Source organism: Oppia nitens, unplaced genomic scaffold, assembly GCF_028296485.1.
Source record: "Oppia nitens isolate AA-2021 unplaced genomic scaffold, nextdenovo-longstitch-racon4-pilon3 scaffold21_pilon_pilon_pilon, whole genome shotgun sequence".
Lineage (NCBI taxonomy): Eukaryota > Metazoa > Arthropoda > Arachnida > Sarcoptiformes > Oppiidae > Oppia > Oppia nitens.
This window is the reverse complement of record NW_026533201.1, coordinates 16,223-42,500: the sequence shown is the minus strand read 5'-3', so window position 1 is coordinate 42,500 and position 26,278 is coordinate 16,223. Positions and strand designations below refer to the sequence as shown.

The window sequence follows — 26,278 nt, the reverse complement described above, 5'->3', positions numbered from 1 at the left end:
CTATTTTTTAGTAGAAATTATTAAATATTTATTTTTTTAAAAAAGAATTTAATAACAATAAATTATAATTTTTCTTAATAAATATTTTTTACTTTTAAAAAAAATTAATATATATTTAATATCAATATAAAAGAAATAGAAGTCATTTTTTTATTTATTAAATTTTTTAATAAAAGTTTTAATAATCTTTTTAATTTTATATATAGATAATAGATGTCACAATATATTAAGCATTACATTTCATGCTATCATTTAATACAAATAAATTTTTTTTTATCTATACTCATATACTTGTTAATTTATTTTATTAAAAAAATAAAATTTTGAATTTTTTTTATAAATATTTAATGAATATTACTAGTTAACTAATTGCCATTTAATATACTAGTAGACAATAATTTAATAATAATAATAATATATATATTATTGAAAAATTAATTGCCATATTTTTAGCATATAATGTACAGATTTATAGGTAAATATAATTTAAACTTTAATTTTTATTTATTTTTTAAACCGATTAAATATTATATATATATATATATATATATATATATATATATATAATATTATATTATACAATTAGATAAACAAATTACAATAGTTTTTTACAATTTTTTTTTAAATAATAATTATTATATACAATGTTTACTAATAATACTAATAATAATATTGTTAGTGATAGTAAATTATTAGTTAAAGAAAAAAAAATTAAAATTAAAATATTTAAAAATACTTGAAAATACTAGAATAATATTTTTTAAAATAATTTATCTAATAGTTATTTTTTACATAATTATTATTATTTTTTTAAATAAAAAGTTTATTTTCAATATAAATATAATAGTTTTCATAAACATTAATTTATTCAAAAAATTTTTATGTGTTTAATAAACTTAGATATAAATAAGTTTATTAAATATTTTCATAATGAAAATATAAATAAATGTCATCATAAATAATTAAAAACTATTTTTTCTATATAATCCAAAAAAATAACATTATATTAAGTTTTAATATTAAAATTATATTAATTTATAAATTTTTTTAATAAATGTTTGCCTTAAAAAACATTAAATTTTCAAAAAATCAATATTTAAATATAACATAAACTCTAACATTTTAATTATAGTAATAAAAAATAATATAATAAAAAATATTCAATAATTTCATCACCAAAATGATAATATTATAATATTTATATAAATAACAAAAAATATTAGCAACTTTAATATTATAAATTAAATATTGATTACATTAGATTACAATAAATACAAGTTTATTAAAAATTTTTATGTAAGTTAGTAAATGCTTATGTTATTATGAAATAATTTTTTTGAAAAAAATAATAATATTTGAGAGCCTAAATTATGTATAAATTATTTAGTTATTTATAAAAGTAAAAAAACTAATTAAAATATATAATAAAATTTAATGTTTTATTTTTCTTATATATATATATAAGAAAAATATCTTTATATAGGAATAGGTTTAGAATTTAGAAAAACAAAATTACAATAGTTTTTATTTAAAACATTTTTTTGTAATATTTATATATAATATAATATTTTTTATATACAATGTTTACTACTAATAATTATATTAATAATATTGTTAGCGATAGTAAATTATTACTAAATTATTTTCTATACTTTTTGTTTAGTTATCTAGTTTATAAATTAGTTGAATTTTATTATAATGTATTTTTCAAATTGCCACCAGGTCCACTACCATTGCCATTGTTGGGCAATAATCTATGTAATTATTATTATTTATTAAACGAAATAATTTATTTATTTAAACCTAATTATTTTATCAACCAAAAAAAAAATCTATAATTAATTAAATTAAATCTTATTTATTATTATTAATTAAAATAATTATATGTAAGTGTTTTGGAAAACGGGTCATATCGACAATGTTATGCACAAATTGGCCGATAAATATGGTCCAGTATTTACTGTACATATAGGTTGGACACCGCAAGTAATTGTCGCGGATCTGGCAATTGGCAAACAAGTATTCAGACAACGAATTTTTAATGGACGACCCAATGTTTTTTTAAGTAAGTGTGTGTATGTGTTTGTATGTGTGTGTGTATGTGTGTGAATGTACGTGTGTGTATGTATGTGTGTGTAAGTGTGATGTTTGTGTATGTGTATCTATGTATTTATGTATGTACTGGTATAATATGTATATGTGTGTGTATGTATGTGTGTGTGTGTGTGTGTGTGTGTGTGTGTGTGTGTGTATATATGTCTGTATGAATGTATATGTGTGTGTATGTGTGTATATATGTCTGTATGAATGTATATGTGTGTGTATGTGTGTATATATGTCTGTATGAATGTATATATGTGTGTATGTGTGTATATATGTCTGTATGAATGTATATGTGTGTGTATGTGGGTGTGTGTGTATGTGTGTATATGTTTGTGTATGTATGGATGTGTAGAAATAGAGAGAAAAGAGAGAGAAATAAAGTAAATATAAGAGGTTTTTAGAGAAAAAGGTTTATTACTTTATATATAAAATAATATAATATATATATTAATAATATATATATTAATAATATATATATATATATATACAGTATAAACAAAAATAAACTACTATTTTAGCTTTTTTAGATGTTTAATTATTTATAAATGTTTCTACTAGTAATGTTTAATTGCATATAACATGAATTTTTATAATCTATATTTTAAGCACAATTAAGATTTTTTTTTTAATTTATAATAATATTACAGTATAAAATAATCATTTAATATAGAGTTAATTATATATTGTTTGAAAACTAATCTTAGTTTTTTAGCAAAAAAAAATAAATAAATTGTTTTTTTAAAAACTTACATTCAATATATACTTTAGATAATTGAATAATATATAAATTATTTTTATTAAATTTATTATTAATTTAAAAAAACAAAAATCTATACTTTCAGCACAATTATACGCTACTAAAGAGTTTGGAGATATCGGTGCCTCTGATTATGATAAGCGATGGGTTGCACTGAGACGTGTCGGACACAAAGCTATAGTGTAATAATAATAATAATAATAATAATTAAATTTTTTAGTTTAATTAATTAATTTTTTTTAATTATTTAATTTTTTTTATTAATTTGTTTAGAAATTATTCAACAAATAACAGATACGTTCAAACAGTTTGCGATTGCGTTGATTCAACAATACTTGCGATCAGCGAAACTGAATCTGTAAAACCATTTCAACCAAACGGTTATCTATTTTTAATGTCAATGAATATCATAAACAATACACTGTTTAGAAAATCGTATGTAACTTATTATTTAGTAATTAAAAATTAATTAATTTATTAATTTTAATTAATTTATTAATTTTAATTTATTTATTAATTTTAATTTATTTATTAATTTTAATTTATTTATTAATTTTAATTTATTTATTAATTTTAATTTATTTATTAATTTTAATTTATTTATTAATTTTAATTTATTTATTAATTTTAATTTATTTATTAATTTTAATTTATTTATTAATTTTAATTTATTTATTAATTTTAATTTATTTATTAATTTTAATTTATTTTTTAATTTTATTTTTTTTTTTAAAAGTATTGGTCTAACAGATGATGAATATTCGTTAACAAAATTATTTTCACGCGATATTATCAGTGAATTGGGTTCATTGCGTATACTATTGGACGTATCGCCGGTGTTTAGTTGGCTATTGCCGGGTACGGCCAACAAACTGTTGGATCATATCCGACAGTTCAATGATTTGGTTTATAAAAAATTTATGTTACACTACAATAATAATAACGATGATGATGATAATGATGGTCAGTTAGCTAATAGTAGTGATAACGCGGGAACGGCTAGTAGTAGTAGTAGTAGTAGTAGTAGTGATAATAACAATGACGATAATGTCGATCTATGCGATTCGCTAATACAGGCCAAACGGGACGGTATACGCGATAATAAACAGTGGTCACAATATTTAACCGATAAAAATCTATCGCTAATCGTTTCAAACCTGTACGATACGGGTGTCCTGACGTTTGACGACACTACCCAATGGATGCTACTGTTGATGACATACTATCCCCGATGTCAGCTTAGGTTACGCACTGAAATTATGGATAATATTGGTGGTCGACAACGATTGCCCAGACATGACGATCGACAACAATGTCATTATGTTATGGCATTTATTGCCGAAACGTTGCGTTTTGTTAGTCTATTCAGTTTCTATCATAAGTCTATGGAAATAAGTACTATAGGTATGTATTGTTTTTTTTATTTGTTTGAAAAAAATATAATTAATTATTTTACACATACTGTATATATATATACATACATTTATATATATATATATATATATATATATATATATATATATATGCATACAATTACATATACATACAATTACATATATATAAAATTACATATACATACAATTACATATATATAAAATTACATATACATACAATTACATATATATAAAATTACATATACATACAATTACATATACATACAATTACATATACATACACTTATATATATACATACAATTACATATATATAAAATTACATATACATACAATTACATATATATAAAATTACATATACATACAATTACATATATATAAAATTACATATACATACAATTACATATACATACAATTACATATACATACACTTATATATATGCATACAATTACATATACATACAATTACATATATATAAAATTACATATACATACAATTACATATATATAAAATTACATATACATACAATTACATATATATAAAATTACATATACATACAATTACATATACATACAATTACATATACATACACTTATATATATGCATACAATTACATATACATACAATTACATATATATAAAATTACATATACATACAATTACATATATATAAAATTACATATACATACAATTACATATATATAAAATTACATATACATACAATTACATATACATACAATTACATATACATACAATTACATATACATACAATTACATATACATACACTTATATATATGCATACAATTACATATACATACAATTACATATATATAAAATTACATATACATACAATTACATATATATATAATTATATATACATACAATTACATATATGTATACAATTACATATACATAGAATTACATATACATAGAATTACATATACATACACTTATATATATGCATACAATTACATATACATACAATTACATATATATAAAATTACATATACATACAATTACATATATATACAATTATATATACATACAATTACATATACAGTACATTAATTTACATATACTTATACAAACAAACAAACAAAATACATATACACACATCTAAATAGATAAATTTAAAAGAAAAATTAATTACAATTTTTTTTAAACCAAAAAAAATACATTTATATATAACCAATACTTTAGACAAGTATACCATACCTAAGGGTACATCATTGATTATCTATCTACGCTATATAATGCACAATAAAACTAACTGGCCAAACAGTGATCAATTTCAACCGGAACGTTTTATCGATCCCGAAACCGGCCACTATATGGCCAATCGTTTACCACAGTTTGTACCGTTTGGTATAGGTGCCCGACAGTGTGTGGCCGAAAAATTGACAATTGCCGGCCTGTTTCTAGTTTGTGTCAGATTTATACAGTCTACCAAACAGATAGTATTGTCCGATAGTCAGGGTATTGGCGGACATCCCGGTAATTCGGAACGATATGTTCCCTATCCCTATAAGCTAGTAATTGAGCCTAATTTATAAAAACAAAATTTTTATTAATTTTTTTTATATATATAAATTATTAATTAAAATAATTTTTTTTATTTAACAAAAACAAAAATCATTATTATTTATTTCTAAAAAAAAAAAATAATTTGCTATAGAATTACTATTATAATTAATTTTATTTTTAAAACATTTTAAAATTATTATTTTATAAAAACAAATATTTAACTAAAAAAATTAGTTATGAAAAATGTTACAGTTATTGTTTTGTTTTGAATTTTTTTTGTTATTTTGTTAAATCTTAATAAACTTTTAAACAATTTTTTTTGTTGTTATTAAAAAATAGAAATCAAAATAATATATTTTTATGATTAAAAATTTTTTGTTTTAATATTTTCGTATTTTGTTAGTTTTTTAAAATTAAAATTAATTAATTAATTAAAAACAAAATTTTTGCTTATGATTTAATTAACTTTAATTAACTTAACATTATTATTATAAATTAAAACATTTATTTATTTATCAAGCTCCTTTTCGATAGTTAGTTCAGCTAGCTCAATTTGATCGACCAATCGATTGTTAGCTTGAACATAATCAATCAATGTATTAACCAACAATACTAGACGTTCACGTTTTTCCCGTACGGCTATTACCCGATCCTGTTTGCCATCACGTGTCCATACAATGATTTTATCATCAATACGTTTAACCAATCTACTGTAGGTGTCCATAAATTGGCCAGTAGCCTTACAAAATTTTCTACCTGGACCCACAGTAGTACTACCGGTGCTTAATGTTGTAGTAGTTGATGGTCGACGGGTAGTTGTTGTTGTTGTTGGCCACTCTATTTGCTCTAAACCGTCCAATAGTTTAACAACTGTATCGATCAATTGATTTAATTGGACAGTAATTTCTGAAATTTCATCAATAGTCGATGCTTTAGACAATCGGGCATAAAGATACCGGAGGTCGGACTCGTAGCCGCTAAGTGTGGCCAGATCTTGGCGACTAATTTCGGGATTATCCTCAAACAGATTCAAATCATAATCCACACGTTCTATTAGTTTATAGGTTTTCAATAATAGGTCATCTGGCGATGCTGATGATGATAATGCTAGTTAAGTGATTTAAAAAAAAGCAAAATATTAATACATTAATAAATAAATTTATTTAAAAAAAACTATTTAAACAAAACATGTAATAATAATAATTATTGGTATTATTTTTTAAAATAAAAAAAATTATATATATTTTACATACAACTATAGATAAAGACTAGAATTAGTAGTATAGTTGAAATAATTGTTAAAAAATTCATTATTATTATTATTATTGTTTTAGTTAGTATTATATAATTTATTAGTTTTCTTCAATAATAATTGATATTTATATATAAAGTTATTTTTGTTGTAATATTAATATTATTTTTATGAACTTGAAAAAAACTTGAATTTATTTTTTTTATCTGTATATTGGACCAATAAAAACAATATATCGATATTTATATACTGTATTAAAATGTTAATGTACTTTACATTTTATAATAATAATAATTATTATTATTATTTAATTTCAACAATATATGATAAATATATTATTGTATAAATCAAAGGTTATTTACTGTATGTTTTTCTAGAGTTTTTTTGTTGTTGCTAACTATCAATACTTTAATTATTTTTTTTTTTGATTTACTTTAGAAGTATAATTATAAAAACAAAAAATTACTTTAAGTTAAAAAAAAGATAATTAGATTTTTAAAAAAATATTTATTTAAGAATATATTTATTTATTTATAAAATTTATAAAATTATTAATATTGTATAAATACTTTCCAAATTATAAATAATGTAAATATATAATAGTATATATATATATATATATATGCTATTTAAATATATATATATTAATATTAAATATATTATGATATAAGATATAAATATACATGTATATATATATATATATATAAATTTAAAAAAATATTTTATCTTTTATATATATAGTATAATCAATTTAATAAATATTATTTAATTAAATAGTAAAATAATTGCATTAATAGTATTATAATTTTTATATATATTTATATATATCTTTAATAATTATAAACAATTAAAAATATTTCTATATTTATTTTTTAATACAGTATATAAATCTCAAAGATAATAAACTCAAAATAATATAATAATTTTTTACTAATAATATAATAATAATTATATATTTTAAAAAAAAAATCTTTAAGTACTTCAAAGGTTAGATTAGATAAAAACAGAAAATCTAAAAAAATATAGTATAAAAAGTAAAGTTATTTTTAGTCAATTTTAATTATATCAGGCACAATTTTAGTGATAATTATAAAAAATATAGATTAATAACAAAACAAAAACATATAGTTTATATTAAATTTTATATTAATATGTTGCAAAAATTATAACAATAAAAAAATTATTGTAATTGAAAAATATTTATCAAAATAGTAGTTTTGATAATTAGAAAAAAATAAGTGTAAATCTTTAAATTATTAATATTATTTAATAATAATAATTATTATTATTTAAATAATCGACAGTTTAAACAACTATAAAATTTTATTTTCTATTAAATCTTAATTAATTAAAAGACTTTAACTATTTAAATTTAAATAAGTTAATTGAAAAAAATAATAGATTTATTGCACTAAACTAGCATAAAATTTTGTAATTTATATAAATAATAATAATAATAATACTAAAATAAATTTCTTAATAATTAATTATAAATTGTTGATGATAAGTTTTTTTTTTGTTAAGTGTATCAGATGATTTTTTTTAATTAATTAGATAATAACAATAGTTTTAGAAAATACTGGTATAATATAAAATACATTATAACTGTAATATTTTATTTATTTAAAAAAAATTATTGTTATTAAAAAACTGTTATTTTTTAGATAAATATATATATATTTTTAAAAACATTTATTAAAATTCTATACATAGTGTAATATAATTTTTCTAAAAAAAAATGTGGTGGCCAGTTAGTTTTTTATTATTAGTGCTCTATTGTTGGTCAATTCAGGCCTACAATAGCTACCCGTTTAGTGGCCACCTAAGCGAACCGGTACTGGAAAATGGCACCCGTTGGGTGGTATTGGCTGCTGGCGGTACCGGTTGGGGTAACTATAGACATCAGGTAATGATTTACATACACATACACATGCGCATACACATACACATACACATACACATACACATACACATACACATACACATACACATACACATACACATACACATACACATACACATACACATACACATACACATACACATACACATACACATACACATACACATACACATACACATACACATACACATACACATACACATACACATACACATACACATACACATACACATACACATACACATACACATACACATACACATACACATACACATACACATACACATACACATACACATACACATACACATACACATACACATACACATACACATACACATACACATACACATACACATACACATACACATACACATACACATACACATACACATACACATACACATACACATACACATACACATACACATACACATACACATACACATACACATACACATACACATACACATACACATACACATACACATACACATACACATACACATACACATACACATACACATACACATACACATACACATACACATACACATACACATACACATACACATACACATACACATACATTGATTAATATTATATTTAAATGTGTAAATATAATAGATTTTATTCTCTAACTAAATATGTTTAAAATAAAAAAATTATTTAAAAAAAAATGTACTTGCTTATTATTATTGAATGCATAATTATAGTCAAACGTTTACCATACCTATCAAGTAATCCGATCGCATGGCATACCCGATAAAAACATAATTGTCATGCATTACGATGATCTGGCCTACAATAAAGCAAATCCCACACCGGGTATTGTTGTTAATAAATTGAACGGTTCGGACGTCTATAAGGGTGTGCCCAAAGATTTTACTGGCAACGATGTCAATCCACTTGTATGTACTTTAAAAATAAAATAAATAAATAAAATTAATAGTATTTATTTTTTTGCAAAAATTAATTTTTAAATTTTTTTATTAGAATTTTTTGGCTGTACTACGTGGCGACCCTGTACTGGCCCGTAATGGCAAAAAAGTTGTCAACAGTGGACCCAATGACTATATCTATGTATACTTTATAGATCATGGATCTGATGGTACGGTATATAACTATATATATATATATATATATATATATGTAGTTTTTAATTATAACAAACAATTTTTTTTTATAAACTATTGATTGATTTGATTGGACCGTTAGATTTGATAGCCTTTCCCCATCAGTATCTGTACGGCGAAGAACTAAACGATCAGCTCAGGGATATGTTTGATAAGAAACGTTACGCTAAAATGGTTTTAAATATTGAGGCCTGTAATTCAGGTATAAATAAAATACAGTACAACATCAGTAGTATATTAATACTAAAAAAATTAAAAAAAATTAAAAAATAGGTTCAATGTTTGAAAAACTGTTGCCCCAGGATATCAACGTATGGGTAACAACATCGGCCAATCCAATGGAGTCTAGCTATGCATGCGATTACGATCCCCTACGTAAAACCTACCTGGGCGATTATTATTCGGGCACATGGATCGAAAATATCGAATCACAAGATCTGGATAATGAAACACTGATAGAAATGTATGAGTATATTAAGGTAAGGGTTAACATATCGCATCCGCAAGCCTATGGTGATGGACAGGTAGCCAAAATGGTGGTATCGAAATTTTTAGGTAGGCGCTTGCATTATGTGTATGTGTATGTGTATGTGTATGTGTATGTGTATGTGTATGTGTATGTGTATGTGTATGTATATGTGTATGTGTATGTGTATGTGTATGTGTATGTGTATGTGTATGTGTATGTGTATGTGTATGTGTATGTGTATGTGTATGTGTATGTGTATGTGTATGTGTATGTGTATGTGTATGTGTATGTGTATGTGTATGTGTATGTGTATGTGTATGTGTATGTGTATGTGTATGTGTATGTGTATGTCTATGTGTATGTGTATGTGTATGTGTATGTGTATGTGTATGTGTATGTGTATGTGTATGTGTATGTGTATGTGTATGTGTATGTGTATGTGTATGTGTATGTGTATGTGTATGTGTATGTGTATGTGTATGTATATGTGTATGTGTATGTGTATGTGTATGTGTATGTGTATGTGTATGTATATGTGTATGTGTATGTGTATGTGTATGTGTATGTGTATGTGTATGTGTATGTGTATGTGTTGTTTTTTAAATGGTTTTTTAAATTACATCTAAAATAACTATAAATAAATAGGAAATAAGCCTAAAAATCTACTACCGGTGCCCACCACCACATCATCAAGTGATTGTCATCCGGTTAAAAGCCAGGATATGGCCATACATTTAGCCGAAATGAATTACCGATATTCGGCCAGTGATAATGAACGTCGGCAATACCTGAAACAATTGGATACCATAGTAAAGGGTAGACATTTAATGGACAAACATTTTGAACGCTATGTCCAAAGTATTATTGATCAGTTGGGTAGTTCAGGCACTACTACTACTACCAGTGCTCTACTAAATGATAGACATGAGCTAACAAATCGAAAATGTTATCGTCAATTAGTAGATATGTTTCATCAACAATGTTTCAATTTGAACCAGGTAACTTAAATTAATATATAATATATGTGATCTCAACCTATTAAGGAATGAAATTATTTATATAAAAAATACAATCAAAACTAAGTCCAACCTAAATGGACATCAATAATGTTGAAAAAATAAAAATAATTAGTATAATAAAAGTTTATTATTAATATTAATAATATTAATAATATTAATAATATTAATAATATTAATAATATTAATAATATTAATAATATTAATAATAATAATTAATAATAATAATAATAATAATAATATTAATAATAATAATAATAGTAATAGACTATCAGTAATAATTAACATAATATATATAAATAAATATTAAAAAATTAAAATATACCGTAATACCTTAAATAATATATCATATTACAAAAAATAATTTATATTAAAAAAGTACCGTAATTGAAAAATACACCACGTTATTTTTTATATTCCCATTGTTTTCATATAATCTAATAACTCGAGTTCAGTATTAGTAGATAACGCAATCTCTGATTACTTTAGCGTTTACAGGGATCTAACATATTTTTAGTATTTCTATTTCAAACTAAGTTACCTGTTCTGTAAATCGTTCATACAGAGATGTTTTGCTAACGTAGAACATATTTGCAATATGTTCAAAAGATTTGTCGGGTTTTTATGTTTGTTTACAAAGCATCGATCATGTTTTGGTCTTTCTCATAAGATTTGCGATATTTAAAATTTATATTTATTTGTGAATTAATTTTATTTCAGTTTAAAACATGTTGGTAATACGGTATTTGTATGAAATACACATTATAATTGAAAAAACACATAATATGTGTTGGTAATACGGTATTTGTATGAAAAACACATTATAATTGAAAAAACACATAATATGTATTGGTAATACGGTATTTGTATGAAATACACATTATAATTGAAAAAACACATAATATGTGTTGGTAATACGGTATTTGTATGAAAAACACATTATAATTGAAAAAACACATAATATGTGTTGGTAATACGGTATTTGTATGAAAAACACATTATAATTGAAAAAACACATATGTGTTGGTAATACGGTATTTGTATGAAATACACATTATAATTGAAAAAACACATAATATGTGTTGGTAATACGGTATTTGTATGAAAAACACATTATAATTGAAAAAACACATAATATGTGTTGGTAATACGGTATTTGTATGAAATACACATTATAATTGAAAAAACACATAATATGTGTTGGTAATACGGTATTTGTATGAAAAACACATTATAATTGAAAAAACACATAATATGTGTTGGTAATACGGTATTTGTATGAAAAACACATTATAATTGAAAAAACACATAATATGTGTTGGTAATACGGTATTTGTATGAAAAACACATTATAATTGAAAAAACACATATGTGTTGGTAATACGGTATTTGTATGAAAAACACATTATAATTGAAAAAACACATAATATGTGTTGGTAATACGGTATTTGTATGAAAAACACATTATAATTGAAAAAACACATAATATGTGTTGGTAATACGGTATTTGTATGAAAAACACATTATAATTGAAAAAACACATAATATGTGTTGGTAATAAGGTATTTGTATGAAAAACACATTATAATTGAAAAAACACATATGTGTTGGTAATACGGTATTTGTATGAAATACACATTATAATTGAAAAAACACATAATATGTGTTGGTAATACGGTATTTGTATGAAAAACACATTATAATTGAAAAAACACATAATATGTGTTGGTAATACGGTATTTGTATGAAATACACATTATAATTATTACATGGGTATATAGCGGTGTTATACGGTATTATTTTGAAATAATATTTTATTTTTGTTATAATTAATTATATATTATATTAGACATTATTTATGTTTAGAAATGGGTTAATCAATGGTTTGCTGACCCGTTCTCTAAATGGGAATCAGTATACCATTGATTACTAAATTAAATAAAACAATTCAAAAAAAATTTTAAGACATTGTTGCTGTCAATGTGTATCCAGTGATATCTAATCTATAAGAAAAAAATAAAAAATAATTAAATAATTGATAATTTATTTATTATTAATTATCAAACTTACCTCTGATTACGTTCCCTATTGTGTTGACCAGTAGTTGTCTTAGTTGTGACTAAATTGTGTTTTTGTGCTAATTTTTTTGACTAATTTAACAATTATTTATTATAGTGTACATCAATAGCTATCTAATGAGCTATTGATGACAACAATTGATTAACAAATAAACAATTAATCAATTGTTTTATAAATCCATTCCTTATTAGGCTTATTCTCTAATAGGTTGAGATCACATATATATATATATATATATATATATATACTATACTGTATATATATATTATATATTAATAACTTGAATTTATAAAATATATTTTTAAATTGTCTAAAACTAAAACATAGAAACAAAATAACATAAATCAAGTTAAATATGTTTTTTTTTGTTTCTAATATAAATTAAACTAAAAATAATAATAATTATTATTATTACTATTATTGTAAATAATAGCAGTAATAGTAATAAATTTTTTTTTCGATTAATAAATTAAAATAATAATTATTATTTTTAATTTTTATGTTTTTTTTGGCAAATCATTAGAATCCATACGGTTTTAGTAAATTGAAAATTTTTGTCAACATTTGTGAACAACTAGTTGTCGATAATGTATTGGACATACAATTTATGGTCAACTCATTGAAACACTACTGTCAACAAAACGTTGTCAACGATTATACTAATATTGAATGAAATTTTTTTAAAAAAAAAATTTTTGTTTGATTTTTTTAATTAAATTAAATTAAAATTTAAAAAAAAATAAACTAAACAAACAAACAAAAAATACAAATGTATGTATAATTTGAATGAAAATAAAACATTTTCTAAATAAATAAATAATTATAATGCAACTTTTTTATAAATATTTATTTTTCTAAAAAAAATAAACATAAATTTTATTTACAACAACAACTACTACTACAATTTTAATAATAATAATAATAATAATTATTATTATTATTATTAGTTTTTTTTAAAATATTATTAAATGTAATTATATATTTAAATTTAATACAAGTATATTTACTTATAAACAATATACATTTAAAATAAATTACAAATAAAATAAAAATGTACAAGTATATAATTTTTTCTATTACTATTCTAACTTAATATTATACTGTATGTTTTTTTTAAATAATTATTAAAATTGCTTTGTATTATTTTACGTAAAATAATGCTAATCATGTTATACCAGAGTCATATTTTAGTAATATATATATATATATATAAATGGTATATATATATATATATATTTGTTTTCTATGTAATTATTAATGTACTAGTATTATTCAATAAATTTTTAGAAAAAAAAAGTATTTTATATTATATTATTAAAATAATATTAAATATACTGTATATATATATTTATATATTTAATATCATTTGTATTATTTATTTTTATAAAAAATAATTATTTTATTTATACGTAGTATTTAAATTTTATTTTATATATTATTATTTTTTTAATATATATATATAGTTAATATTTGAATTATAATTATCTATTAATATTTATATATATATACAGTATTAGCTATGTATATAAAACTATTGATTAGCATGCTCATTGATCTATATAATCTAATATTGACAATCGATCGTACAGTTTATTTAATTAGTTCAATATCATCGAGTTTGGTCATCCTAGTTGTCTATTGGCTATATAAGCTCTATTTGCCCAGTGATCGGCTATTTGTAAATATAATTTTTTTATATATATATATCTATATTTAAATAAATTATCAATAATATAAAAATTAAAGCTAAATACATCTATATATATATATCAGGTTTTCGATCTCAGGGGGGGGGGGTAGTGGTGTGTGATATAGGGTAATGCAAAATGGCAAAAATCTCGAAAAACTTAGGGAAATATAGGGAGGGGTATAAAATATTTAGTATTGTATACTTAAAAGACTATTTTTTAAGAAAATCTTCATAAATGGCCACTAAATTCCCTATAAATTCTTACTTAATTTTCACTAAATTTTCACTAAATTTTCACTAAATTCCCAATAAACTCGTTTATAAAATACCTATAAATTTCTACAAAATTTCCAATAAATTCTACTTAATTTTTATTTAGTCTAAAACTTAAAAATGACAATTTTGCATAAATACTATATATATAAACTAATTATATTTAAATATATATACAACTAAAGAGCTATAAACCAAAAAAAAAAAAAAAGATCTTGATATCGACAAGGTAAGACCGGGTGTTTACCCCCTACCCTCTATCTAGCAACCCTGATATATATATAAAGTATTATTATAATAATATATAAATTAATTTACATTTTATAAATATAAAAATATACAAGTATATAATATTATACTATTCTAACTTTAATACTATCAATCTAATACTAAATTAACTTGTTTAAATCTTAATGATTTATATCTTATATAGTTTTTTTTTGTTATATACAAGTAACAGTATTCGAGTTGACATTGAAATATTTTTAATTTTATTTTACTTGTAATGTTAAATTGTATAGTTAATTTTTTTAAAAATCGTGTTTGTCATATGTATTAAATCTCACTTCAATGTTACTTTGATGTCAATTCAATATCAATTCAATAACATTTCAATGTCACTTCAATGTCTATTCAATATTTCAATGTCATTTTAATATCACTTCAATGTCACTTTAATGTCATTGTCAATGTCAATTCAATGTCAATTCAATGTCATTTCAATGTTATTTCAATGTTATTTCAATGTCATTTCAATATCACTTCAATGTCACTTCAATGTTATTTCAATGTCAAATCAATGTCAAATCAATGTCAAATCAATGTCAAATCAATGTCAAATCAATGTCAAATCAATATCAAATCAATGTCAAATCAATGTCAAATCAATGTCAAATCAATGTCAAATCAATGTCAAATCAATGTCAAATCAATGTCAAATCAATGTCAAATCAATGTCAAATCAATGTCAAATCAATGTCAAATCAATGTCAAATCAATGTCAAATCAATGTCAAATCAATGTCAAATCAATGTCAAATCAATGTCAAATCAATGTCAAATCAATGTCAAATCAATGTCAAATCAATGTCAAATCAATGTCAAATCAATGTCAAATCAATGTCAAATCAATGTCAAATCAATGTCAAATCAATGTCAAATCAATGTCAAATCAATGTCAAATCAATGTCAAATCAATGTCAAATCAATGTCAAATCAATGTCAAATCAATGTCAAATCAATATCAAATCAATGTCAAATCAATATCAATTAAATATCATTTCAATGTCAAAATATTAAAATGAATTATTTAATTAAAATTTAGTTAATTTAAATATTTTTTCTAATAATTAAAATCTAATAATAATAATAATAATATAGAATATAAGTTCTAAACAATTGAAAAATGGACGACAAATGGATAGATATAATGAAGATGAACAACCATTATCTCATCCAATCAGTTGGTTTGCACTGTTAGACTCGTGGGAACTGAACAAAAGTGAGGCCAAATCTGTTTCAATTTTCGAACACGATTTAGTTTTGTTTAGGGGTGAGTCCGGTTCAGTGAACATATTGGACGCCTACTGTCCGCACAACGGCGCAAATCTTGGCGTTGGCGGTACTGTTGACGGCGATTGTATTCGATGTCCGTTTCATTGCTGGAAATTTGACGGATCGGGAAAGTGTACGGCAATTCCCGGATTGAACTGTAATTTACTTTTTTTATATATAAATACATATACATACATACATATGCACACATATATACGCATACACCTACATAAATATGTACACGTACATACACATATACCCTTACATACATATATAGACTTACATACGTATATACACATACATAGATATATACACGTACATACACATATACACTTACATACATATGTACACATACATACATATATACACTTACATACATATATACACATACATACATATATACACTTACATATATACACATACATACATATATATACACATACATACATATATACACATACACACATATATACACTTACATATATACACTTACATACATATATACACATACATACATATATACACTTACATACATATATACACGTACATACATATATACTCTTACATACATATATACACTTACATACATATATACGCATACATACATATGTACACATACATACATATATACACTTACATATATACACATACATACATATATATATACACATACATACATATATACACATACACACATATATACACTTACATATATACACTTACATACATATATACACTTACATACATATATACGCATACATACATATATACACGTACATACGTATATACACTTACATACATATATACACATACATACATATATACACTTACATATATACATATACATACATATATATACACATACATACATATATACACATACACACATATATACACTTACATATATACACTTACATACATATATACACATACATACATATATACACATACATACATATATACCCATACATATAATCAGTCAAAATTTTGAATATAATACACTCGTGAATCTGATACCTGCAGCCAAATCTCTACCCGAAGTTCGTACCCGTGTCTGGCCGTGTATGGAAGTGGACAATTTGATTATGGTATGGTATCATCCGGCAGCCCACGAGCCAAAATGGCGCCCGTTATCTATGGAATCGATAGCCAAAAATAATTATGAGTATCGGGGTAAATGCAATCTAATTGCCAACTGTTGTATCCAGGTAGTTTTAATTAATTTAGTTTTAGAAAAATAATCTATATATATATATACATGTAGATACAAGTACCATAATTTTATGCTAATTAAAACTACAAATAGATATTATTTAATTTTTTAAAAGTCATTAAAATCGGTTTTAGTACATTTTTTTAAAATTAAAAAATCTATTTTTATATGTTGATACTAGTACCATAATTTTATACTAATTAAAATTATAGTTTTAAAATAGATAATTTTTAACTTATTCAAAAAAATCATTAAAATTGGTTTTAATACATTTAAAAAAATAAAAAACAAATATAAATATTGTTATTTTGCATATAAAAAAATCTAATTACACATATATATACAGTATATGTATAAACTATATTATTATTAATTATTATTATATTAGGAGTACCCAGAAAATGTTGTCGCAAATTTAGGTCAATTCAACCAACTAGATTTATCTAGGCAACTATTGGGTCTGGGCAAATTGAAAACTTATTGCGCCAAACGGATATGTAAATGGTTTAGCCAATATATTAACTACGATTGGCAAACGGCCGACTATGAAACCAAAACCAACGACTACGATGACAGTGGTCATATGGCCAGACAGTTTACGGACGGTAGCTGTTGGCTGTTTGGCTGGAAATTTGCCCAATTTTCCATCCGAATCAAACAAATCGGACCGGCATTGGCCCACATTTCGACCAGATATACATTGTTTGGTTGCTTGGAATTTACAGCCCTATTGATCAGCACCTGTACACCTATGGGTGCGTATAGTAACAGTTTTTGTCATCGACTATATATGAAACCGGGACTATTTGGCCGATTGTTTGCCAAAATATTTATCAAAACATTGGACATAATGGTTAGTGTGACTTTTAATTAATTGGTTATTTTTTAACGTTATTTGTAGATTTAGACGTAATTTATTAATGATTTCAAAAAAAATAATTTAGTTGTCACGTGACCTATTGATTTGGAACGACAACAAATATTTGAGACAACCTATATTGACCAAAAACAAAACAAGCATGCTCAAATTTAGACTCTGGTACAAACAATTTTTGTACCAAACTGATAATGAATTATTTTAATTAATAATAATGTAGATGTACAAACAAAAATTGTAATCAAGTAGTTATTAAGATTTTTATTTTATTTTTTTTGATGGATTAATTAATTTTATTTAATTTAATTAAATTTTAATTTTTTTGATTGATGATTTTTAATTTAAAATTTTTGTTTAAAAAAATACTTAATAAATTAATATAATATATAGATATATAATTTAGAAAATTTTAAATAACTAAAAAAATATATGTAATAACTATTAATTATATAAAAATTTTCGTTAATACAGAAAAGGTTTTTATTTGTCTCAAATTTATTTTTAAAAATAATTTACTTAATATTTATAACATTTTTTTAAATAATCTACTAAATATTTTTTTAATAAGTTTTTAATATGAAATCATATAACACCGGCATCTCTGGCCAGTGTATAAAAAATCGACAAATTGTTTTTTAGTAAAACATCGGGTTCCGCAAAATCGGCTACCCGTCCGTTGTCGAGGACTAACACCCGATCGGAGTCCATAATTGTGTTGATTCGGTGGGCAATCGTTAGGACAGTCGACGACCTAAACTCTTGACGTATGGTTTGCTGTATGAGTGCATCGGTTTCGACGTCGACGGCAGCCGTGGCCTCATCGAGGATAAGGACACGAGTGTTACGTAACAGAGCCCGTGCCAGACATATGAGCTGTCGTTGACCAACACTCATGTTATCACCCGATTCGGCGACCGTCCAGTCGAGTCCCCGATCACTGGCGGCAACAAACTCTTTGAGATGCAACTGTTCTAACACTGTCCACAAGTGATCGTCGGAAAACTGGCCAAACGGATCCAAATTGAAGCGAATTGTACCCGAAAATAGTATGGGTTCTTGAGGTATAATTGTTAGCCGAGAGCGCAACTCGTGTAGACCTAACCGTCCGATATCTATGCCATCGATGACTATCCGACCCATTGCTGGTTCAATGAGCCTAAACAGAGCCAAAGTTAGCGATGACTTTCCAGCACCGGTTCGTCCAACAATACCTATCTGTTTGTCAGAATAAAAAAATATTTAATTTTATGACTTAATTTAGATATTTGAATATTTTAAAGAAAATTGTTTTTAAAATTTTATAATAATTAATTTTTCATCTACAATATATATATATATAATACCTTTTCGCCCGGTTTAATATCCACATCAATATCATTGAGAACCAAATCCAATCCAATCCTATATCTAGTGGCATAACTCTCAAACCTAACTGATCCCCTATCGGGCCAGTTATCGGCTAACGGGTAGTCATCATCACATCGATGCCAATCGGATTCACTTTCCAATCGACAGTATTCGTCAATACGTTCGACTGAAACCATATTGTTTTCCAACAGTGAAAACCCTTTGATAAACTGGTCTAACATTATGGTCAACGACATTGCATAGGATAGGGATAGTCCTATATCGCTGCCGGTTAGACTGCCTTTCCCCAGTACGGCAAACATTGCGGCAAAAAATAGCAAACAATTGCTGAGTGATGTCAACCAAATTTTTAGCCAACTGTTTGCCACAACATTAGGATAGAGACACATCTGATTGATGTCTACTCGTCTATTGGATTCCCGTACAAACCGATCGGTACAGCCGTAAGCTCTAATGCTTGACACACCGTCAAGTGTTTGACCAAAATGTGAATATATTGGCGATCGGGTGGTCGACTCTAAGCTATAATTTTGAAATTATAATTTTTATTGTATTTTGTTATTATTATTCTAATAAATTAGAGATTAAATGCTTACCGTTTTAATTGTCGTGAAGTTTTAATATAAATAAACTAAAAATGTATTAAAACAAAACAAAAATAGTTTATATAAAGTTTATATTTATATTTTACCATTATATCTAACCTGAACTAAATAGTAAATAACAGCTACCAGTGCCAGTGGTGCCAAAAACAATGGTGTCTTTATAGATACCGTTACTATTATACCAATTAATTGTAATAAGTTATCCATAGTTACACTTTTTTGTTTGTTTGTCAAATAAAAATAATTGAATAATAAAAATAATTAAAGTATATTTCATTAATCTAATCAATTAATCAATCAATTAATCAATCAATTAAATACTTGATATTAAACAGTAGTAAGCGATCCAATACATCGGTGTCGTTACCAAATCGGTTCATCAGTCGGCCGATTGGTGTCCTATCGAAGTAATTCATCGGTGAATGCATTACACTCGACAACAGTTGCCGGTGTAGACGAGTGGAGGCCCGACATATACCGTAGATTATAAACAAACGGCTAAGCGTTAGTGTAACAATTGAACAGCCAATAAATGCACTAAATATTGCCAAATAGTAGTAGTGGTCGGAAGCCATTCCTGAGCCAACCGATGCTGATGTTGATGATGATGATGATGGTGGTGGTGGTGATGGTTGGCCGCCAATATTGTTGCTAAATATTGTCAACCAAAACGATGATCCAATTTGTAGGCCATTGTATGTGATTATTGACAATAGATAACCCATTGAACAGTACGAACCTAAATGTTTGGCATATTTCATATATATCTGCAATATTTATAAAACAAAATAAAAATTATATATATATATATATATATATATATATATATAATTTATTATATAATAATATATAAAATTGTATATAACTTTTAATAATACAATTATTTATTTATTTATGATTTTACTATTTAATAATATTAATATTTAATAATATTAATATTTAATTATATTTACAATGAAATTAATTTAATAATACATACACTAAATTTGACCTGGCCAATTTCTACCGTTTCCTCATTAATCAAAGGTTTTAATTTATTTATGTTGTTAATGGGTTTTACAATAGTATCAATTGAATTACTATTATTATGACTAATAACATTATTATCAATTAGTTTAGTAATTTTTAAATTATTGTCATCACAATAATCATTATAATTATAATAATCTATATTAATATTATCTGGAATTTTATCACTACTACTACTACTACTTTCAGCTAAATATTGTTGAATTAAATCGAAAAAATAACAATCATTTTCCAATAGATTATCATAAGTACCGACACTTGTAATTATGCCGTCTTTTATGACAACAATTAGGTCGACATCGGGTAATACAAACAATTGATTTGTTACTAATAAACGGGTTTTATTGCTTAGAATACCGGTTCTCGAGTCGAGTACTTTTCTGACAATATGTTTGGCCACATGACTGTCCACTGAATTAAAAATATATATATATTTTTAGTTGTTTGTTGGTATAGTAAATAAAATTATTATTATTATATTATAACTAAATACCGGCAGAAAGTGGATCGTCGAGTAGGTATAGATCGGCACCGGAATAGACAGCTCGGGCTAAACTGACTCTTTGTTTTTGACCGCCACTCAGATTAACGCCCTTTTCGCCGATCTCTGTCTCGTCGCCGTCGGACAACTGTAGTAAGTCCTCTCTGAGTGCACACGTGTCGAGCACCCGGTCATACAATTCCTGATCCATGGGTTTACCAAACAATATATTCTCTTTGACCGTACAGTTCAATATCCAGGCCTGTTGTGGAACATAGGCTACACTAATATCTGGTCTAACATTGACTCTACCATTACTGCCAATCAGATCCATATCGCCAAACAGGGCCGACATCAGTGAACTCTTACCGGACCCGACACTGCCTACTATTGCCATAAACTGGCCGTCAATTACTTTGAGATTAATATTATGTAAAATCGGTTTTATATTATTTGTATTATTATTACTACTATTACTAATACAATTAGTATCGGATTCCCAATTAAACGATGCATTTTCAACATTAATAATACAATTATTTGATAAATTGTTTTCAATATAATCCAAGTGTTCATCACTATTGAGAAACTGTTCAATTCGTTTGAATGCTACGTAAATCTGAAATTATTATAATAAATAGTATTCAAAAATAATTTAACATTAAATACATCTAAATATAAATTAATTTAATTACAATAATATATATAATATATATATATATAATATTGTTTAAAAATAATTAGACTAATTGTATATTAATTATTAGTAATTAATATAAATAAATAATTGTAAACAAATGTAACAAAAAAAATATATATAGATAAATATAATGTAATTTATATTAAAAAAAAAATTTGTTTTGATTGAATAGTTACCAATGTAATAGCATTAAACGATATTGGTAATGTAAGCATAATTTGCCTGATCAAATTAAACAATGCCAGTGATACAAATATTTTGGATGCATTCAATTGGTTCAGTTGGTCACCCTTATTGATGGCCACATACGTACAATAGGTAATCAATTGGACGATTGCTGGACTGGTAAAACTTAATACAACATAAACGGTAATCGATTGGCCAATTGAAATAAATTTGTCCAACTCTTTGGTCCTAATTTTTTCAACTAAACCCATAAACGCCTCCTCCCAGGCATACAACTGGAAGTCAATTCAGAAAACAATTAATCAAAAAAAAATTAAATAAAATTAATACTTTTAAAACTTTAATTCCGTTCAATATTTCGTTCATCAAGTTTTGACGTTTGTCTTTGATTGACATCATTTGTTTATTCAATTGTAAAGTAAATAAACCGACTAAAACATTCAAAATTAACGATACAAACATATATATTATGCCGGCAAATGCGGCCACACCTAACTGTTGGTATAACAAATAGACGGCTATTATCAGTTGAATAGGATTTGATAGTATTGTAATCAGATTGACGGCTTGCTCTGCGCATATAAATAAATGAAAAAATTAATATATATATATATATATATAGATAGATAGATAAATAAAAAATTATAAAATATTATTATAAATTAACCGCTAATTCGTTGGCAATCAATGGCCATAATGTTGACTATTTCACCGGTAGGTGTGCGCCGTTTGGCACTATTGCTCAGCACTAGTGACTTGCGATAGACGGCTGATGTTAGACACGATTTAATACGTAAACCTATTATAAATAATTATAAATATATATATATATTTTTATAATTATATTATATTTTATTATTTAATTGCTTATTATTATTTTACATGTAGCACCGATATACTCGTTAAACATTGCCTGGACAATTGAAGCAAATACATTTATGATAACCAATAGTACAGTATAGACATAGCCGTGCCATTGGGGAGCACCGGGATCTTCAATAAACTGAATCATTAAACTGTGAAATAATTTGCACACAAAAAAATTATATAAATATTATTTTTTTTTTTTAAAAACTTTTAATTAGTAGCTAAAAGTTACTATATATAGATATATAAATAATATAAAGTAAATAAAAAATATATAAATAAAAATAATTAAATAATAAACATGGACATACAGTAAAATTATTGGCGATCCCATTTGCAAACAATACGATAGTATACAAAACAATAGTGACCAAATAATTTTTGGTAAATATAGTTTAGTAATGATGGCAAACATATTTCTAGAATTACCATGTTTAATTTTATTAGTATTATTATTATTATAATTATTAATAATATGTTTAGCTGAAGATGATGATGATGGTGACCATTGTTTCAAAAAGCGCTTATAGTTATAGACACTACTGTCCTCCCGGCTCAGTGCCCATAGATCATCAAATACTAGTGACTTGTTTAGCCAACCTTTCAATAGTAGCCGATTTACCCACTGATAGGTTATGCGCGATGCATAGGATGCGCCCGATTTTGGACAAACAATATGTTTGATCCATAAGTCATGATCAGTATCTGTATTATTGTTGCTATTTTCTGGTAGCAATTGATCAGCAAATGTACAGTAGATTAATAGACAAACAGTTAGCGCAAAGTTTATACAATAGAGTATAAATTCATAATTTTCTAGCATATTATGTGTAGCATATGTAGCCACTGATAGACCACTTAAAATTGTATCTACTAATAGGTATAACCAAATCCAACCACTGGTCGTAATGTCGGTCAATCGGTGGACGAAAAACACAGAACAAAGAGATAGTCGTGTAATGGTTTGAATGGCAACTGCTATGATGTATGCAGTGCTGGGACTGTTAGCCCATAGATATTTGCGGCACAAACTCAATGTTAGCATTGCTATTAGGATACCAGTGCTGGCAATGACCACAAACAGTCTACTAGTGTTATATAAGTTCCATTTGATAACATTTTTATTGCTATCCATACGTATACTATTGTATTTGTATAACAGGTACGGTATGTATAACCACATAAACAGACAGGGTATCCATACGAACCATGTATTCAGCATACATGAGCTCAGTGATGGACTATTAGTAAACCATACATTAAGTTTATCCTATTTAAAAAAATAAAATAAAATATATTTAGCTTAATTTTATTATATTATTAATACTTACAAATAGTTTATCATTACATATATTTTCAAACATTGTTATTTTTTAACATATGATTAAAATGTATATATATATAATAAATTTTGTTAACAAAAAAAACTATATATATATATATATATATATATATATATTTGTTAAATATATTATATATATATATTCAATTTATTAAAAATACAATTCAATTATAACAACTAATACAATAATTTTATATTATTGAAAATAATATATATTTTAAAATTGAATATTATTTCAATGAAAAAGCATTTAATTTAGTTTTAAAAAATTAATTTGAATTAGTTAGCAATAAATTGAATTAACTCTGATTTTTATATTATTAATTTAATGATATATATAAATTATATATTATATATTTTTAAAATCATAGAATTCATACAATTATTTTCATTATATAATGCTATAATTTAAATTACAAATATAATAGTTAAAACTAATAATAATTATTTTTAAAATTCAAC

General features: G+C 24.3%; 5 protein-coding genes across 5 annotated transcripts in view; 3 read left to right on the top strand and 2 right to left on the bottom strand.

Moving 5' to 3' along the window:
* LOC128953323 (steroid 17-alpha-hydroxylase/17,20 lyase-like) overlaps positions 1-5,806 on the top strand; it is a 7,432-nt gene extending 1,626 nt beyond the window's left edge. Inside the window, exons 3-7 of the mRNA XM_054298809.1 lie at positions 2,946-3,042; positions 3,134-3,295; positions 3,597-3,765; positions 3,829-4,264; positions 5,454-5,806. Coding sequence (XP_054154784.1) covers positions 2,946-3,042; positions 3,134-3,295; positions 3,597-3,765; positions 3,829-4,264; positions 5,454-5,806 — 1,217 coding nt within the window. The remainder of the gene's footprint in view (positions 1-2,945; positions 3,043-3,133; positions 3,296-3,596; positions 3,766-3,828; positions 4,265-5,453) is intronic.
* A 408-nt stretch (positions 5,807-6,214) lies between these two features.
* Positions 6,215-7,194, bottom strand: LOC128953254 (uncharacterized). Its single transcript, XM_054298730.1, has 2 exons — positions 7,031-7,194; positions 6,215-6,884 (listed from the first exon to the last, which is right to left on the bottom strand). The coding sequence occupies exons 1-2, from the start codon at positions 7,086-7,088 to the stop codon at positions 6,286-6,288; spliced, it is 657 nt and encodes a 218-aa protein (XP_054154705.1). The 5' UTR covers positions 7,089-7,194; the 3' UTR covers positions 6,215-6,285.
* Positions 7,195-8,742: 1,548 nt separating this feature from the next.
* On the top strand, positions 8,743-14,305 carry LOC128953322 (legumain-like). Its single transcript, XM_054298808.1, has 7 exons — positions 8,743-8,935; positions 9,649-9,843; positions 9,929-10,043; positions 10,151-10,270; positions 10,342-10,623; positions 11,183-11,535; positions 14,156-14,305. The coding sequence occupies exons 1-7, from the start codon at positions 8,768-8,770 to the stop codon at positions 14,303-14,305; spliced, it is 1,383 nt and encodes a 460-aa protein (XP_054154783.1). The 5' UTR covers positions 8,743-8,767.
* Positions 14,306-16,986: 2,681 nt separating this feature from the next.
* On the top strand, positions 16,987-19,443 carry LOC128953320 (cholesterol 7-desaturase nvd 1-like). Its single transcript, XM_054298807.1, has 4 exons — positions 16,987-17,305; positions 18,172-18,356; positions 18,750-19,214; positions 19,306-19,443. Exons 1-4 carry the CDS (start codon positions 17,011-17,013, stop codon positions 19,441-19,443), a joined length of 1,083 nt encoding a protein of 360 aa, XP_054154782.1. The 5' UTR covers positions 16,987-17,010.
* A 377-nt stretch (positions 19,444-19,820) lies between these two features.
* Positions 19,821-25,609, bottom strand: LOC128953319 (multidrug resistance-associated protein 1-like). The gene is made up of 10 exons (XM_054298806.1): positions 24,981-25,609; positions 24,490-24,623; positions 24,275-24,406; positions 23,938-24,179; positions 23,644-23,882; positions 22,734-23,197; positions 22,368-22,651; positions 21,533-21,978; positions 20,582-21,128; positions 19,821-20,453 (listed from the first exon to the last, which is right to left on the bottom strand). Exons 1-10 carry the CDS (start codon positions 25,607-25,609, stop codon positions 19,821-19,823), a joined length of 3,750 nt encoding a protein of 1,249 aa, XP_054154781.1.
* Positions 25,610-26,278: the final 669 nt, after the last annotated feature.

Excerpts from the sequence above, each read along its gene's own strand:
- LOC128953319 (XM_054298806.1), bottom strand. The coding sequence starts at position 25,609 with ATGGATAGCAATAAAAATGTTATCAAATGGAACTTATATAACACTAGT. Across the intron at positions 24,180-24,274 it reads TGATTGCCAACGAATTAGCG|AGCAAGCCGTCAATCTGATT; the intron begins GTTAATTTATAA and ends TTATATGCGCAG. Across the intron at positions 23,198-23,643 it reads GCATTGTTTAATTTGATCAG|TAATAGTAGTAATAATAATA; the intron begins GCAAATTATGCT and ends TAATTGTATTAG.
- LOC128953320 (XM_054298807.1), top strand. The coding sequence starts at position 17,011 with ATGGATAGATATAATGAAGATGAACAACCATTATCTCATCCAATCAGT. Across the intron at positions 17,306-18,171 it reads GGCAATTCCCGGATTGAACT|CCAAATCTCTACCCGAAGTT; the intron begins GTAATTTACTTT and ends TGATACCTGCAG. Across the intron at positions 18,357-18,749 it reads TTGCCAACTGTTGTATCCAG|GAGTACCCAGAAAATGTTGT; the intron begins GTAGTTTTAATT and ends TTATTATATTAG.
- LOC128953322 (XM_054298808.1), top strand. The coding sequence starts at position 8,768 with ATGTGGTGGCCAGTTAGTTTTTTATTATTAGTGCTCTATTGTTGGTCA. Across the intron at positions 8,936-9,648 it reads GGGGTAACTATAGACATCAG|TCAAACGTTTACCATACCTA; the intron begins GTAATGATTTAC and ends GCATAATTATAG. Across the intron at positions 9,844-9,928 it reads GCAACGATGTCAATCCACTT|AATTTTTTGGCTGTACTACG; the intron begins GTATGTACTTTA and ends TTTTTTTATTAG.
- LOC128953254 (XM_054298730.1), bottom strand. The coding sequence starts at position 7,088 with ATGAATTTTTTAACAATTATTTCAACTATACTACTAATTCTAGTCTTT. Across the intron at positions 6,885-7,030 it reads TCTAGTCTTTATCTATAGTT|CATTATCATCATCAGCATCG; the intron begins GTATGTAAAATA and ends TCACTTAACTAG.